Raw genomic sequence first — 18090 nt, 5'->3', positions numbered from 1 at the left:
CGCGGGCAGCTCGGCGCGGAAGCGCCTCATGAAGGAGGAGGACATGACCAAGGTGGAGTTCGAGACCAGCGAGGAGGTGGACGTGACGCCCACCTTCGACACCATGGGCCTGCGGGAGGACCTGCTGCGCGGCATCTACGCCTACGGTGGGCGGCGGGGACGGAGGGGGAAGCGACGCGGGGCACGGGACGCGGGGCCGAGGGGGACCGGCTGAGGGGAAGGAGGGGTTCGGGGCCCGTGGCAGCGCCCGGATGTCGGCGTCGCGCCTGCGCCGTGCGGCCGCCGCCGGCCGGTGGCGGGGCCTGCCCTGACCGTGTCCCTTCGCCCCCGCAGGGTTCGAGAAGCCGTCGGCCATCCAGCAGCGAGCCATCAAGCAGATCATCAAGGGCAGGGACGTGATCGCTCAGTGAGTGCGGCCGGGGCCGGGGCGGGGCGGGGGATGTCGGTCACGTTCCCTGCCTTGAGGCTGGAAGCGGGATTGGCCACCCGTGGGCCTGAGCTGGTGCCTGGCAGGGTGTGGGGAATGACCTGGGACAGGTTGGACAGAGCAGCTGTGAATGCCCCATCCCTGGAAGTGCTCAAAGCCAGACTGGATGGGGCTCTGGACGACCTGGTCTAGTGGAAGGTGTCCCTTCCCACGGCAGGGGGGATGGAGATGGATGTTGTTTAAGTTCCCTTCCAATCCAAACTATTCTATGGTTTTATGATGTGACAAGCAAAACTGCCTAACTTGCTGTGATCGTAACAGTTGTTAGTGCCAAAGTTTATTAGGTTTAGTTACTGTAAAAAATATATTATGTCTTAGAGACAAAGAAGGATATGCATCCCACTGAAGAAATCCTTTCTTGGTCACTAGTGAGAATTACTACCCTGGCAGATTGCATGGGCTTATCTGTCATTTACTTGAACAAAGCTGTATGTATGACAGATGGCAGAAAGTTAAAGTGCTGGTCTGATGAGGAGTGAACATGCTGGAGCTGGGGGCCCTGGACTGTTCTATCCCTGATATTGCAGTTCTCAAAGCTGCTTGACAGCAGATCATGCTCTTATCATAACAAGCCTTTGTTGGCACTGTTGAGTTCTTTGCAATGGAGGGGTGGGAGAGAGCAGAGGGGTGGAATGTGTTGAAATTGCCCGTACTGTTTGTCCAGACATGCAGAGTATTCACCACACATTTGTTTCTCAGGTCACAGTCGGGAACAGGGAAGACAGCAACATTCTCCATCTCTGTTCTACAATGCCTGGATATACAGGTAATTTCATAGCAGCACATGCTAGAAATAATTTTTACTAAATCATTGACCTTCATCTTAAAAATGTATTCTTTAGGAGTGAATAAATGAAGCTTTACATTGAAATATTTTGATTGTGGACAGTGACAAAATTCTGACTGAGAACTCCACCAGACTCTGTAACAATTTAACTGTTAAAGCTGGTCTGGCACAGTAAGTTCAGATGAAGTCTTGTAATCATAAAGTTGGCTTTAAGAGTTGACCTCTTTCACCTGTTAGGGCTGAGTTAATCTCTCAGCAAGCAGAATGGTCTTCAGGCAGTCCTGACAGCATCCTCAAACTCTCTGAACAGTTGCCACATGTTGCACAGAATCAAACCTAGACTTTTGACTGACAGCTGTTGCTTTTGTTCTGCTCAGGGGTATCTTGTCCACCCAGTAGTAGTTTATAACTTGGATGTGTAGATGCAGTTGAATATAAGGATGGTTTTCCATGGGCTTAGATTGTTGCTTATCTGTCACTGTATGGGGACATAAAAGTAAAGGTTGCAAGTGGAAAGGACAGCTTTTGCTTCATTTCTGTAAAGTGCTCATAATATCTTTCAGAGATGACACTAAAACATTGCCTTGGAATCCTTGTGCTGTGCAAGGTGTTTATCTGAACCCAACACACAGAACCGAAGGGCTTGAAATTTGTTTCTGTTTTGCAAGAAATGTATGCACCTTTTTTTTTTTTTAGCACAAAATTCTGTGACAAATCCTTCAGCTGTGACATTTCACAGCTTCAGTTGTGTGAGATCCATCATCTCTTGCGTGCTTGGCTCTCTGGTCGGTGATTAACTTCCATGTGATCCCATGTTTTAACCAGGTTCGCGAGACACAGGCCTTGATCCTGGCACCAACTCGGGAGCTGGCTGTGCAGATTCAGAAGGTAGGAGCATTTCAATCCCTGTCTGGAAGGCACTGGCAAGGCCTGGGGCCAGGGCTCTGGTGTTTCCCTAGCAGAGCTCAAAACGCAGCTTCCGCTCTTTCTTTCTGTTCCTGAGAGAAATAACAGAGTATCATCTGATACTGGGCCATTTGCTCTTTTGCACAGTCCTGAGTTTTTAAGGCCAGCACTTCTAAAGCAGTTGTGATCCCTGAGGAACTGAGTTCCCAGTGTTTTAAGGCCTGCTGTTGTGGAGGTGTGGGTAACCAAGATTAAAAACATCCATCTAACTCCTTGTGCTGACATCTTTAAAAACCCCACAGCGTGGCTGCACAGACCTGCATCTCTTCACAAATGCAGCCTTAGGAGAGCCGGGGTGATGAAGCCGTTTCTTTGTACCCACACAGGGGCTTCTCGCCCTGGGAGACTACATGAACGTGCAGTGTCACGCCTGCATCGGGGGCACCAACGTGGGGGAGGATATCCGCAAATTGGATTATGGGCAGCACGTGGTGGCTGGCACCCCAGGCCGGGTGTTTGGTAAGCAAATCGTGATATTTACTGCAACAGTGTTAATGTAACATCAGTGTGAAGTGTAACAAGGTAACAACTTACTGCCCTTGCACCTGGGAAAGTCTAGAGGGAAATCCGTGGTGATGGTATTTTCATTTTCTCTGCTTTTGTTTTGCTTTTCATTGTTGAGGTGACTCTTTATGTGGTGGCTTTGGAAAAAGGAAGAAGTATTACAGTCCCTGAATCTTCGAGGGGATAGGAGCCAGGCCTACATGAATGCCAAAATTAGGTCCACATTTTCTGTGTCCTGGTGGTTGCTCTGTCTTTGTTAGATCACGTGCACTTGCAGCTGGTACCTTCTGGTTTCACTGCATGAAGAGTTGAACATTTACTGCTCGTGGCAGTTATCACAGAGGTAGCATTGGCCTTCAAGCTCACATCTTCTGAGAAACAGACAGCCCTTACACAAGCTCCTGTCACTGGGAGAACATGACCTAGTTCCCACAAGTGGGGGAAAAAAAAAAACCAAACAAAAATCAGCAGCTGCTGAACTGGGCTGGCTCTCAAACAGGATTTGTGGATTCTGTTGACATAAAGTTCATCTGGCATTTTGTATTTCTCACATCTGTCCCTCCTCCACCAAAATGCCCTGACAGTGATGAGTGCAGTATGGGCTCACTTGCTTTCAGAGCTTTCTCATCTCACAAAGTGAAATCTTACAGATATGATTCGTCGCAGAAGTTTAAGAACTCGTGCCATCAAAATGCTGGTTTTGGATGAAGCAGATGAAATGCTCAATAAAGGTAAGACATTTGTCTCCCTTTTACTTGCTTTCTCCTTGCCTCTTTGAGATTCCAAAGTGTCCCAGCTGGCAGGCCCACTTCTAAAAAGTTTAAAGTTTAAAAAGTTAGGCAATTACAGTTAGCTACAGGTTGTAATGAGTTAAACTACATAATATGCCTTGTCTGATGTTACTGATTGACACATTTACGTTCATCCCATAGTACAGAGCCACTACTGAATTCCAGGTCAGATTGTGAAAGGAGACGATATTTGGGAGAAAGATGTGCTAACTGTTCTTGTGTGGCTTGATTTGCAGGCTTCAAGGAGCAGATTTATGATGTGTACAGATACCTGCCCCCAGCCACACAGGTGGTGCTGATCAGTGCCACTTTGCCACATGAAATCTTGGAAATGACCAACAAATTCATGACAGACCCCATCCGCATCTTGGTGAAACGGTGAGTGAGTTTCCTTGGAGAGAGCAGGAACTCTGAGTTGGTCCTGTTTACTGGTTCACAGTTAACTGGTTTAAATGCACAGAGAGTCTCTCATGTTCCTTCTCACCATTCCCGAGTGTTTGCAGATGTGCTTATGTCCTGTTTGCCAGCAGGGGCTGATTTGTCTCCCTGACTTGTCCAGTTCTGCGTGCTGCTGCTCAGCCTGGCTGTCCCCTCACCCTCCCCTGGGGATAGCAGTCTCTCCTTGTGGAAATCCATCTTTCACACTTGCCCAGTTCCTGGGCTTCCCCAGAGGATTTTTTTCAGCTTCCCGTTACAATTTCCTATTACATAGCAGGCTAAAAAACCTTTCAGCTGACTGATCCTGGATGTTCTTGGAGGCATAGCTTACATCTGGTGGTGTCACAGGTCCTTGTGCACTGTAACTCAGGAGGAGTCTCCCTCTTGCCTGAGCCCTTACTCTGCCCAATTTGGTATATTCGAGCTTCTTGAGACTCTCTTCAGTCTCTCTCATCAAGAAGCTGGAATGTAAAAATGCTGGGAACAGAAATGTTCCACTTTGGAGCTGGCTGGCTGGAGCAGAGCAGTTCCTGTCTCTGCTGAACGGGTCATGTCAAGGCCCTTCTGAATTTTCCCAGGAGTTTCTAGAAGCTGGGACTCTGTCTGGACCCAGCAACCCACAGCACACAGGGCAGAGGGGTGGTCTCTGGTGAAGCACAGCCAGCCCTTCTAACTGCTATTCACCTGCTTGTGGTGTTCTTCCCTACAGTGATGAGTTGACCCTCGAAGGAATCAAGCAGTTTTTCGTGGCTGTGGAGAGGGAAGAGTGGAAGTTTGACACCTTGTGTGATCTCTACGACACACTGACCATCACCCAGGCTGTCATCTTTTGTAACACCAAGAGAAAGGTACAGGGGCCATCAGAGGGGCATGGTTCTTCCTGAGGGTGACTCAAACAATGCTGGGCTAGTTAAGGAGTCTGGCTGCTCCATTTGGAAATAGTTCAGTAGGACTATGGGTTAAACCCTTGGGATGTGCCTAACTTAAAACAACAGAGGCAGACGTGATACAGCTGACAGGAATTGCCTTTTTAGAGAAGTAGCGCTCAGTGATGTGCTCAGTCTAATTGCTTGTAATTCCTGGAGCAGAACCACACTTTCTGAATAAATGCTCTTTATTCCTGTCCTTTTCAGGGCTTGTGGAGCCCTGAAAGCATCTGGTGTTCGTAAGGATTATTTGCTTCCCTTAGTCTCAGAATGCTTGTGGAAGTGTCTCTCAGTCCATACCAGCTCATCTCTGCAATCACTCTGGAGCTCAGCTGCTGCGTTTGGCTGTCTGCACAAAGAGCTAACCCAGGCTGTGTTCACAGGTCGACTGGCTCACAGAGAAGATGAGGGAAGCCAACTTCACAGTTTCATCCATGCACGGGGACATGCCCCAAAAGGAGAGAGAGTCCATCATGAAAGAGTTCAGATCTGGCGCAAGGTAAATGCCCCAAACAGCGTTGCCTGCATCAGTGCTGCCTCAGGGCAGGGAAGCCCATAATACCTCTCCTCTCAAGGCTTTGTTCAGCTCAGGTTAGGGGGAACTCTGATTTGCATCTCTCCCCTGTGGTGTTGAAGGGTTGGGAAATTGCCGCTTTCCAAGGAGGGATGCCCATCCTTCTGGGTGTAGAATTAGTCTGTTTTGTTTTGCTGAAAACATTGGGAGTTGCTGCATTTGAAATACATCAAGGGAAAATTTTTAATTTGTATTTAATCTGTATTTTAAACACCTGGGAGCATTATTCTTTCTGAAAGATCCAAGCTGTGTTGGTCCTGTCTTGACTGAAGTTTGGTGATAGTTCAAGAGACAGCTTTCCATGCAGTACAGTGTGGGTGCTGCTGATGTGCTGTGGGCAGGGGGGAACACAGAAGAGCAGGGGCTGCTGTGTGCTGGAGATTGGGAGTTCCCAGAAAAGTCCTAACTGTGCCTTTCTCTTTGCAGCCGCGTTCTTATTTCCACAGACGTTTGGGCTCGAGGCCTGGATGTGCCTCAGGTGTCGCTGATCATTAACTACGACCTGCCCAACAACAGAGAGCTCTACATCCACAGGTAGGCTGGGCCTTCCCACAGGGCCCTGTGCCTGGGGGACTCTTCCCACGGTGCCTCCATTCCCTCTCCCCTCGTGCCTCCGCAGAATCGGCCGCTCGGGCAGGTACGGCCGGAAAGGCGTCGCCATCAACTTTGTGAAGAACGACGACATCCGCATCCTGCGGGACATCGAGCAGTACTACTCCACCCAGATCGACGAGATGCCCATGAACGGTGAGTGCTCCTCCCTCCTCCCGCGGGGAGGAATGCCACATGCTTGGTTCCGGCAAGAACCCAGGAGCAGCAGTGTTGTGCTGTCCTGCTGGGCTGTGGCTCTCAGCACACTCAGTTCATACTTTGAATTTTTTGATTTTCTCTCGTTGCAGTCGCTGATCTTATCTGAAGGTCCGTGGGTAGCAGGAAGTTGTACCATTTGGTACCCTCCGTAATTCTGGTTTGGACCCACATCCTTTTCTCATATTTTCAGTCGTATGTTCTTGAGTTGAGCTGCACTTGGGAACTTGTGTAAATATATTGTCTGTACTCCCACCCATGTTTTTCAATAAAAAAAGGAACTTTTACCATAACCTGGGCTTAATTACTTTAACCCAGCATAGTTACAGGCAGGGAGTTTTGAGGTACTGCCATACTTGGCTAGCATAATGAAACAAAACATTGGACACTCCCCCGATCTGGGTTCATAAAATGCAGGGCTTCCTGTTCTCTACCCTTTCATTATTGTTGTGCAGTGCCACCTGATGTACTTTTCGTTTCCTTAACCTTTAAGGATCAGACATCTACAGGAAAAATCTGTGGCCTGGCCCTAGCCTGCCGTAGGAAAATTGAGTTACAAGATAGCCAGAAATTTCCTGCTGATTATGGCTTTCTGGAGCCAGAAATCAGCAGACTTGTTGCTCCAGATGAGGATTTCCCCTCCCAAGGAACCTGGGCAGGCACTTCTTGAAGTAACAGGAGCAGCAAGTCTCCTGTCTCGTCACCTTCTCCACCTCTTTCTGCTGCTGTACCTCGTTATACCTTCCCCTGTGTCTCTCTCTGGCAGGATGCTGTACTTTGCCAGCTGTAGGATCTTCCATGTGGCTTTCCTACCTCACTCTGCTATGTCCCTTTGTGAGGCAGGAGTTGGCCAGAGGTCAGTCACTGTGTTCTGCTCTGTGCTTTTCCTGCTAAATCAGGATTTTTGCATGCTCAGAGAGGCCTGAATACAGCACAGTTTGCACAGAATTATTACCTTTATTGAGCATTTCATCTGCTTCATCCCTCAGAACTCCTTTCCTGAGCAGTAGTGGAGTAGCCCAGGGCAGAGAAAGCAGCTGTCACCTCCTTTATGCCCCTGTGTATTCTCCTGGTGAAGCTCCTCAGTTCCCTGTACCCACTCTCTGCACCAACCTGATGTTCTTGGCACATAGACAGGAGATGGGAAATACTAAGCTTGTTCTACTAGGAGTACTGATTGTAAGGGGGTGCCCGTGGAGCTGCCCACTACAGCTTCGTGCCCCTGTGTGCCACCAGCAGCAAGGCTGAGCCAGCATTCCCACTGGGCACACACATGGAATGTGCTCACACCATCCATCCACATTCAGCACTGGCACAACAGCACCAACACCCTTACTCTGCCCCTCCTCCTGGTCACCGTGACGGGCTTTTAGGGGAAATACACAGGCTCTGGATCCCTCCAGTACCTGGGCAAGGAGGCTCAGCTCATCCAGTCTAGTATCCAGCCTAGTATCCAGCCTCTGGAGCACCAGTCTGCTCCAGTAACCAGCACATGAGCATGGCCCACAGCTGCAGTGCAGTCGCGGGTTCAGCCCACCCTTGCACATCCCCACTGTGCCTGCCCTCAGCAGCTGGCCTTGTGACACGCGTCTATCCTTAACGGGCCCTTGCAGAGCCTCTTTTGCATCCACAGACGGAGTCACACATAAAAAAAGGATCCCAGTTGAACCCCACACCCTCCAGATCAGCCCAGACCTTGTTCCTCCAGCTGCCTCATGCAAAAATAGATGTGTCCAGCCCAGACTGAGCTGCTCCAACACCAGGCGCCCAAGCCCCTTACTCTACTTGCTGGCTAAAGTGACACAACCTCGCTGCAGGCTGCTGCCACTCCAAACATGCAGCCCCTGTGACCCCAGGTCCCATTCCAGTCCCTGGTACTTTGACCTCGATGCACACGTGCAGACAGAATGGAACCCCCTCTTCCATGGAAGGGAGAGATGGGGTTAACAGCATGGCCAGACAAGGACGTGCACCAGCAACCTGCTGCCACGTGACCAGCCCCTTTTATCCCCTAAAACACCAATTTCCCACATTTCATTAAAAGTCACCTTGACCCCTCCCTTTCCCTCTCTTTGATCCCTCCCACAAGCTCGAGGGGCTTTTACATTCATTCTGCAACTTCGTGGCACAGTTCAGGAACTCTGCCCCCACAGACCCTGAAGAAGAGTACAGATAAAGCCTTGCAACTCCTTGTCCACATGCTGGGAAGAGTTCTGCTTTTGCCATCTCTGCAGGGCACAGCCGCAAATCTCGCACCTTCCTGGACAAGAACACGAGCAGCAAGGGCAGGTGTGGCCCTGCGAGCCCCCGTGTGACTCATTTGATTAGTAAGAGATTAATCACCAAAGCATTGGCTTGTTTGAATAACAGTATTTAATCTGTACAGGTTGAGATATCATAAAATGCGACATTCCTACCTCATCTTTAGCATCATTCCCCTGGAGCTGAGCCCTCACCTGCAGAGGGCAGGTAACCACCACTCCCCAGCAGTTCTTCGCGGTGCAAAAGTCACAGTGCAATTGCTTTAGTCCTAGACAGATGATTTCCCTCACTCGAGAGAGGGGAGATGTTAAAGCTCAAATGTTGATGAGAATTGTTGCCATTTAGGAATGCAAAAACCCAGCTATTGCACACAGCCAGTTCCAGCTGAAACTACAGCAGGTAATTATTTAGCTGCCTTTACACTCCACACAGTTGGTACTGATTTAGCCAAGAATGAAAGTAAAGCCAGTAACAGGATTTCAGAGTGATACAGTTGTCGGAGGGCAGAATCTGACAAGCAACTCCACAAGTCAAAAGCGTGCTTAAGAACAGCAGGAGGTTTTCCTATACAGGGAGGGGGTATGAGCTGGACAGAGGTCATCTTCCAGAGACAAGCATGAGAGGAACATCGGCTTCAATAGAAAGCTATGAAGTACAATAGAACAAATCTGTTCATATAATTGTCAGGATAAGTATTTGACATAGTTTATGTAGTAGAATACAATACTTGAACATCTTTTAAAAATAAGCACAGATTTCATTTCATATATACATAACTGATTTTAATCATGTACTGAAAATAAATTACAGGAAATAACTTTAAAATGCAACAGAAGACAAGAGTTTCACAACAAACATTCCCATTGATTTTCCCAAGGGGGTGAGAGATTGCAGTGCTCAAGGCAGGTAAATATCACAAATATATCAAAAAACTTCAAATTGTTGATGCATTCACACATTTACATGAGCCACAAACATTCCTTTACAGGAACTGCACTTAGCTACCACAGAACCAGGTTTTGCCATAAACTACAAAACTTTGATACAAAATCGTATTTATATATTTATATTTCATATACATGCCCTATCTGTGATTTCTTAAAAAATAAAAACTAAACACACTGTACAGACAATCCTAACTCATTGCTTGGTAGCTGTAGGCAACATTTTTGGATGGAATTTCTTCCCCAGTAGAATTAATGGCAATATTATATACATGAAGGCTAAACTGCAGAAAAAGACAGCTCAGTTCCGATATGCACCTCCCTCGGGACCAGGTCTGCGAGTTCAAGGCAAGACACCCTCTGTGCTGAGCCACTGCCTCCCTGACAGCCCAGTTCTGCGTGAGGAACCAGCACATGCATCTGTGTAACACTGGTAAAAGGCAAGAAAGCAAGAGACGTGTTGTAATGGAGTGGCCGCTCCGATGGCTCCACCGGCTGCACACACAGGACACTCGCTGGAGCTTGCGAGGGGCAGTGCCGCGCTGGGGACATCTGGTGAGAGCACACCTAGTGTGGGTCTGATCATTACACTTCCCTGAAGTCAGCTCCTGCAGGGGACAGGTTGCCCCTGTAAGCCAGAGCCTGCACGGACTCACAGCGCTGGGGAAGCTCCCCCTCCCTCCCCCAAACACAGGTCACCAGGACTACGTAAAACTGAGCCACTCCCTCCCACCCCAGCGGGCTCCATGGCACCAGTTTGTCTGAGAAGCTGAACACTGACAAACTTAACTCTTCCCCGGTGATGGCAGCAATCTGTGAAGCCAATCACACTAAACTACTTCTACAGTTGATTGTAAACTTTGGTTTATTTTTATTCATTTTTTATTATTATTATTGAGTTCTCATGGTACAGCAAGCATGTCTAGGATGAGAGGGCAGAGTTGAAGAGGAGACGAACTGTCAGTCTGTCTTTAGTCTGGCATGGTGAGACACCTGCTCGGTCAGGCCTGCTTTGATAGAGTTTTTTACAGACTGCCTCATGTGATCCTCCATCAAATTATCACTCATGGGCTTCAACACCTGTGGAATGAGAAATGTGCAAAAGAAACAAGAAAATGAGGTAACCAAGGAAAATAAGATATAAAACCATATAAAGAGATGAGACTTGAAATCATGAAAAAACTTAGAATGATGAAGTCTGACACAAAGTGGCATGAACTGAAAGAGAAATGAATTTTGCTGCTAGAGTAATGAGGTTAAAGCAGTCACATGCTATGGACACAAGTGACACCCCTCCTACACAGCAGTATTTCACTGAATTCAAACCACTTTACAGTTCCTAGAAGATGGATGTGCAATTCCATACCCCATATGCAGCATCAGTCTGGTATGGTTACAGCATTTATGCAGACCGGCCCAGACGGTCCAGCTTATTGTCCTATATGTGTAAGTGTGAACACTTCAGATACAGAAAGAAAGTTAAAAATACTGGCTAGTTTTTCTTCTTGTTATTGTTGGATGAGAGTCGCTGTCGCGGCACTGATGTAAGAGCACGACGAACCGTTCGGCGTCTAAGGACTTCAAAGAGTTTGGAAAACACCTAAAACATGAATTCAGCTGTTAGGAAAACCGGCTCTCACAACACAGCAGAAAGTCAATCAAGTTCAGAAAAAAAAAAAAAAAACCTGATTGCCAGTAACTTCTCACCTTCCTGGGATTCCTCTGAAGCAAGGAGGGAAAAGAAAGGCAGAGATTCAGAAAAATCAACAGTTAAGATTGTGTATTCAATCAGAGTGACTCAGACAGGACCTGCAGTGCTTTGCCTATTACTGATGTGCAGCTCTAACAGCAACACTGCTGATGTTTTTTTGCGACCACCTTCCTCCAGCCCACAAATGGCAAGCTCCTGCCAGTATAAGCCAAGTTCTCCCCCTCCCAGGGAAGGCAGCAGCCAAACCAAGCCTTGTGTGCTTGGGGTACCATGCAGCAGCAGCTCCAGTAGAACTGGAGAGCCTCAATTTCAATCACTAGTTAGTGGTGCTAACTCAAGATTTAGTTACCAATTTATTTACTGATGCTCATTTCCCTATTTTTAAAAATCCACTTTTTCTGCTCCAGTGTAACTCAACCTGACTAGGACCCTCAGCAGGTTGCTCAGATAGGCCTAGTGTACCAGTGCCTAGGATGAGCCTTGAACACAGGAATTTTTCAGCTGCAGAAGCAAGCATCTGTGCAGAAGGCTCCAGTTAGTTATCTGCTCATGCCTCACAGGACACACTTTAATGTCACCCCAGATAAGCTCAGTGCACCCTTTATTTCCAGTAAAAACAGCAGAAAAGTGTTTCCCTTCTGCTGGCACTGGACATAGCTAGTCAGAATGCTCCAAAAACTACTGGAGAATAGGAATAGAGAATTTCAAGAATTCTCTACACTGGCCTTACTGGCCACAGCTGTGTCAACTGAGTTCAGGCAGCAAAATCTCTATGCACAAAGTTTCCTCCTCCAGCTCTGTTGTCCCTACACTCACATCTTTTCCTTTCAGGAATTTGTTGAGGATTCCCTGCAAACAGCAGTTGCACCCACTGAAGCTGTCACAGACAGCACAAGTCTCCCTGATGGAAGAAACCTGCTGTGCACCCTCTGGTAGCAGCTGCTGAAAGCCATCACCCAAGCCAGTTCTCTCCAAGGACTCATCAGCCCTTCAGCATCCCATCAGGAGAGGAGGGCAGTGTTTCGCCTTTCTCATTGCATGATCTGAGATATTTTATCCACCACATCCACCACATAAGGACAAGCTTATCTATAAACATAACTTCAAAAACAATTCCTTACTATGAATAAGGAAAAAGAGAATTGAGAAGTCCCTCCACTCTTTGCCATCAAAGCACCTACTAAGTAACCTTCTGCACCTTACGTAACACTTTGTTGGCAATATCCTACGCTTATTTAACATTCCTTGTGTGCAGCATCTGTTCCTGAAGAGAGCAGTCACACTACTGAGCAGATTTTCCCTTTGGCAGCACTCACATTCTCTATTAGGTCTAGACCAGCTTTTCCCTCTCAGCAGAACAGAACAGAAACTGTTTGATATGTCTGCTCAAGACAGCAAGATTTTGCAATAAAAACAGATACCAACCTGTTCCCATATAGCTTCAGCGATCTGATCAATGGCTGTTCCAACTTCTCTGAATTCCCCAGAGTACTTAACGTATGCCCATGTACAAAACGATATAAGAGCCATCCCCAGCACAAGATTACACAGGGCAGCTATGGAGTTCATGCCAAGGAACCCAGTCAGTCCTGAGATTATGTACATGGCAAACATGACTGCAAATAGAGTGGCAGGGGTACGAGCAGCATAAAAGATGTTTTTGCCATCGTTGTGCTTCACAAAGTTTGCATAGATCTCGTCGATTTCCACTTCCAGTTGCTCCTGGTAGCGCCGGCAGAACTCCTCCCCTCCCATCTTCTTCACGGAGCGGAACTGCCGGATGGCACTCTCTCGGAAATCCTGGTGCTTCCGCTCGAGGTCCGATGGGGCGATGTAAGGCTTATCTCCCCCACACACCTGCGGGAGCGACCAGAGACCACGGAATCACACCCTGAGCCTCTGCTGCTGCACAGAAAGCACCTGCCCCTCGCTGCCCTCCTCCCTTGGCTCTGTGAGCTCCAGGCCCAGCCAGTGAAGCAGCCTTGGATCATGGCATGGCAGGAGCCTCACCTGTCCAACCACACACAGACCCACAGCACGGGACTAACTCACACTTCTACTGTTCTCTTCAGACAGGCCCAGAAGGACAGGACAACAGCCACGTGCACATCCCTGCTTTTTCCCATAATGAAGTCCTCCACATCCACCAAAACTCCCTGGGAAATGGCCACTAATCTCATCCTTCAAAACTGCTTTTTCCACATTGCCCAGAGCGTGTTAAACACTAGGAGCTACTGAGAAATCAGGAGGTCACCACACAAATAACTGCCACTGTTTTCTTGCACTCTGTGACACTGCACCTGTTGTTCCTTACATTTCAGGTCATTAGGGGGACAGTATTTTGGTTATGCATGCTCAGCAAAGGAGGGCTTTGGTTCACGAGGACAACTCAGAAGCTGCAGTAAGAACTACCTTTACATAATCGAGCTTTAAATCCAAAGAGTTCCCACTTCTGTTTTTAAAAATAGAAGTTTCAGAGCTGTGTCAGATCAAGAACATCATATGAGACATCTGGATAAAAAAATCTATTCCATAATTTTTGCATATCTCTACAGTGATATAAAAATATACAGTACTGGGGAACATTACTATGGAAACAAAGTCTGTTTAAAAGAACATCTGTTTCTGTTTATTCCCTGCTCCAAGTTAGAAACCTTACAACTACAGTATCTCAACAACCACTGAAGATTCAAGTTTGGAAGGCAGACTTGACATGTATTATAAACAACATATTTACTATTTCAAGATATTTTCCAAAATGGAAACAGAGGAGTTCCTTTAAACCAGCAGAACATTCTCCAAACAGCCTGCTAACAAATGGAACTGGCTTGTCTGCCACTAGCATTAGATCTTACTCTAATTTCAAAACAGAAAGCTATTTCAGCAATTAAGACCACAATTAGCCTAATTAATGGGGAGCTACATTTGTAGCATGTTCTCACACCTACTGGTCTTTCTGGTTGTACAGTTTCACAATAAGCACAGTCCTGTTAAGCTTTATGAGACAGGTAATGGTTTTCAGAATTTCCTATGATAAAACCTTGCATACCACTACAATGAAGTATGAAATCCATCCAGCACTCAGCTTAGAATGATATAAAATCACCATCTTCAAAAGAAGAAGCGAGAAGGAAATTACATACACAGGTTTTTCAAAGTAATTCTTGTATTTCAAGGGGTTTCTTTAAGTATCAGAATCCTTGCATTTTACAGCCAGTGAATGGCCACAATTCAGAAGCATGAGACTACAAACCTAGAATTTCACCACTATGCAACCCTGGCACAACAAATGTCTGCTCATCTGCTTGTGCATTTCATGTCACAGGATTCTGAGAGGCCTGTCAAGAGCTATGGAGGGAACTAACAGGTAGTGTATCCTGCAAACACAACCTTTTCATATCTCCCCAACATCAGACACCTCAGCTCAGAGCAGAGTGCAGAACACACACAAGTCCTGGCCCTGAGCTACTTCCCCCCACTGAAGTGCTCACACACAGAGTACAACATGGAAGCTCAAGGCCTGTATTTGCATGCAGGTGTTTAGGAAAGGTTGTGCCATCATACCTGCTCCATGCCTTTGCTGTACAAGTCCTTTGCTCCTGCCACAGCAGCAAGATTGTTCGCCTCAGCTGTTGCCTAGAAAACACAGAGCATCCTCTGTCATCACAGCACTTCCAGCTTACACACAGCATTACACTTCCAGCATACCCCCAAAACCTCCAGATGGCCAGGAAAAGGCCACACAAAAATAAGTGAAGTTTAGCAGTACACATTAAAACATATTGCTGCCCTTCTTCAGCTTTCTAGCACAGCTGCAAACCAACCTCAGCTTGCTTGTACAGGCTTTTCATCATGAGCAATCTCTTCTGAATGCTCTACTGTTAATAAGCACATAAGGGTCACTAAACTATTACATATTAATCCTGGTACTGGACTACTCCCACTACCTAAGAGGAAAGGAGGAAGCTGGTATTATTTCTGCATTATAGTTGTACAGTTTTGGCGTCAATCGTAATTGTCAATTTTGTTAAGAACTTAACACTTATTTTCTACCTGTGTCATGTCAGGGACAACTATTGTAGTTAAAGCTGCAAGATGTCATTTTCTGGATCTCCCAAACAGCAAGTTAGAGGAAACCCATGCTTAGAGAGTAAAGCAGCTAAAAAACCCAACCAACCAGATAGACCCCTGCTCCATTTGGTTGATTTCATTTTATTTGGTTGATGAAACTGAGGGAAAAGTACCCAACCATCACAGTTCAGATGGCTTTCAAAGTACACAGATCCTTCAAGAACTACAGCTGGGGGGGGAGGGGGGCTTCAGGCCCACAGCAGTCATGATTCTTCAATTGCAAAAAACTTACAAAGTACACATCATCTAATCAGACTATTTGAAAGAAAAATAAAATACCTGCAGCATAGATTTTGGATGAGGTAGCTCCTCTCCTTGATAGATTTTAATGTAAGCCTAAATGTGAGGGGGGGGGAAAAAAAAAGGTTTATTTTTCTAAACATTTATGTTTAAGGAGAATAAGAAATAAGGGATAATACAAAGATAGAGTTCAGAATATTTCTTATAATAGTGCTAAATATTAAATCATGAAAATTTCTTCTTACAAGTTTGGCATTTTTTCCCCTTCACTTTCCTGTGCCCAGGACTGGGGCCCAGCAGGGCAGCAGAGCACCCTGAGGAGACACCTCTGTCTCAAGAAGTGACAGGTTTGACAGCAGGCTTCTGCTCCCTCAAATACATGAGGTCTTTGCTAGAGAGGGAATCTTCATCCATAACAAAAGAGTGGAGATGACTATCCCAGCCTTTCTGGCAAGAGGTTTGCCCAAACTTACCCCAGCACTGGGAGAACCAATACTTATATTTCCTCACATGACTTGATCTACTGAAGTGTAGGAGGAAAAAAACCAGATCAAGGCACTTAATGCAGACAGAGCTGAGCAGGCAAAACACTTGCAGAAGCTAAGCAGACATCCTATCCCTCTGTGCCCCACCCCACTTATCCTCAGGTGTCCTTTCTTTCCCCAGGGTTCCAGAGGGCTGGAAGAGAACACACACTTCATTTCTTCTCCAGCCCACAAGCTGGCCCATGGCACAGCTCCTGGGGACAGGTAAGTGGGGCAGAGCAGGCAGCAGCAGCCATTCCAGTGCTTTGGACAAGCTGTGCACGTTACACCAGCAAGGCCACTCTCAGCCCCTTGAGGGGGTCTATCCACTCTCTCCACACTGCCACTGCCTTCCTCCCTGCCTTGTCTACAAGCCTTGGGCCTGAGGATTTTTTGCTCTAAGGGAGGAGAGAACAAGGTTATCAGGGTCCCCATGTACTCAATGCTCTAGGTTGCAGAGCAACCTACAAAAACATATGGAGTTATACAGGACTCAGTTCCCTTGACACCCTCCTTGCTTCTGTAGCTATTTCCTCCAAGTAAGAGCCCTACAGTTTCCAGCTCAGGCCTCACAATCTCTGCTTCAGATGCACAGTCCCAAGGGAGCAGTCCTCTTTAGTTACATAAGCATAGCATTTCTGCAGCACCCCACAGGACTGCTCCCCAACTGGATACAGGATGGGAATCAGCTTTCCAATAGAGGTTTTACACTTGGTTTTTAGGATGCAGTCCTTTTCCTTTCTAAACTGCTGCTGAACATGCACTCCCTGCACTGGACCTGAGTGGGTCCTACTAGAGAAAAACTGGAGCAAAAAGCAGCATGCAACCATGTAAACAGAGACTGAACCTCTGAGCTCCAGTGCTGATTTTATGCTTGTCAGAACAGCCATCACTTCTGCATCCCATATCATGTCTTCCCTTTAAAAAAGTTACTTCCTTTTACAAGTGAAGTTAAATGAGTTCTGGTCTCAGATTCCTTCATTGCACAGTTTGTTTCTCAACATCAGCCTAACTTTTCTACCCCAAAAGTAGCAAAACAAAATTCCTCTCTTTAGGAGACAGTGGCATCATTCTTACCAAGCCAACTGTCTAAGTCATTCCAATACAAAAAAAAAAGAAAAAAAAAAAAGGTCTATACACACCAGACCAATCCCTGCTGATGGAGAGATTATGTTATCACATTTCTGCTGGTCTCACCATGATACCAAAAAAGCTCAAGACTAACAGCTGTGAGTATCACACAAATACTTCAGAGCATAGTGGTGCTACACATGCAAGCATTTAGCAAGCACCTTCCTTGCATGTTAAAAATCTAGAGGGGAATATCTGAAATTTTCATTGCATACCTAGCAGTTTAAGAGCTGGTTTTCTACCTGTAAAAACTACATGAGACCTACTTTAATTAAAAGTAACCAAACCAAAACAAAAAAAAAACCAACTGGGATTTCAAAGTAGGAAAAAAAAATCTAATAAAGCTTGAGCTATTTCAGCCAATTCACAGAGAGGAAAATAAAAACCAACCCACAAATTTTGCTAACAGTAGCTTGCTAAGAGCTGTACTGCTAGGAAGTAGTGTGCCAGTTCTGGAAAGTCAGAGTAATGAAATGAAAATAAAAGTGAGCTGATCAGTGAGTGTCAGCCTAGATATCTTATCTTCTCTGGGAACAACATGGCCTAAAATTAGAATACTGTCTTTTAAGCTATTAACAGAAATAATTAGTATGAGTTTGCTTACCTTGAAGTATTCTACAAGATCTCTACAGGTCACCTTGGATCCACTAATCTCTTTTTCTACCAAGTTTTCAGGGGCAAGCAGTAACGGCACCAAATTCCGCAGTTCATTCTTAAAATCCTCATCTATATCTAGTAAAATTCAATCAATTCCAGGAGAAAAAAGTGGTTAGTTTTCAATCTTGTATCTCCTAAAGGACCACTGACAGCCCATGATCCTTCTAAATCCACAGCATCACAACTCTGAACTGCATTTTTAAGGTATTT

The 18090-nt window shown here is 46.3% G+C and overlaps 2 protein-coding genes across 6 annotated transcripts in view; one reads left to right on the top strand and one right to left on the bottom strand.

Annotated features, from left to right (window-relative positions):
- Positions 1–6: 6 nt before the first annotated feature.
- Positions 7–6573, top strand: EIF4A3 (eukaryotic translation initiation factor 4A3). Its single transcript, XM_042036763.1, has 12 exons — positions 7–146; positions 334–406; positions 1187–1253; positions 2100–2162; positions 2567–2699; positions 3395–3475; positions 3772–3913; positions 4683–4821; positions 5283–5398; positions 5900–6007; positions 6093–6220; positions 6373–6573. The coding sequence occupies exons 1-12, from the start codon at positions 29–31 to the stop codon at positions 6387–6389; spliced, it is 1185 nt and encodes a 394-aa protein (XP_041892697.1). The 5' UTR covers positions 7–28; the 3' UTR covers positions 6390–6573.
- Positions 6574–8635: 2062 nt separating this feature from the next.
- The window catches only part of ATL2 (atlastin GTPase 2), a 41183-nt gene continuing 31728 nt past the window's right edge, over positions 8636–18090 (bottom strand). The window contains exons 9-15 of one of the 5 annotated variants that reach the window (XR_006017543.1): positions 17828–17955; positions 15608–15664; positions 14762–14833; positions 12623–13054; positions 11194–11208; positions 10853–11086; positions 10375–10566 (exon numbers count right to left, since the gene is read on the bottom strand). Coding sequence is in view for 4 of the 5 variants with exons in the window: in XM_042036759.1 (XP_041892693.1) it covers positions 10979–11086; positions 11194–11208; positions 12623–13054; positions 14762–14833; positions 15608–15664; positions 17828–17955 (812 nt within the window). In the remaining variant the exon portion in view is untranslated. Of the gene's footprint in view, positions 11087–11193; positions 11209–12622; positions 13055–14761; positions 14834–15607; positions 15665–17827; positions 17956–18090 lie in introns of all 5 variants that reach the window. The other 4 variants (XM_042036760.1, XM_042036759.1, XM_042036762.1 and 1 more) reach the window with 4 other exon arrangements.

Source organism: Corvus kubaryi, unplaced genomic scaffold (genome assembly GCF_017639235.1).
Source record: "Corvus kubaryi isolate FWS band 111438036 unplaced genomic scaffold, C.kubaryi_AGA036_p1.0 37386, whole genome shotgun sequence".
Taxonomy (NCBI): domain Eukaryota; kingdom Metazoa; phylum Chordata; class Aves; order Passeriformes; family Corvidae; genus Corvus; species Corvus kubaryi.
This window is presented reverse-complemented; position numbering and strand designations above follow the sequence as displayed.

Excerpts from the sequence above, each read along its gene's own strand:
- EIF4A3 (XM_042036763.1), top strand. The coding sequence starts at position 29 with ATGAAGGAGGAGGACATGACCAAGGTGGAGTTCGAGACCAGCGAGGAG. Across the intron at positions 2,700-3,394 it reads CACCCCAGGCCGGGTGTTTG|ATATGATTCGTCGCAGAAGT; the intron begins GTAAGCAAATCG and ends GAAATCTTACAG. Across the intron at positions 4,822-5,282 it reads TTTGTAACACCAAGAGAAAG|GTCGACTGGCTCACAGAGAA; the intron begins GTACAGGGGCCA and ends CTGTGTTCACAG.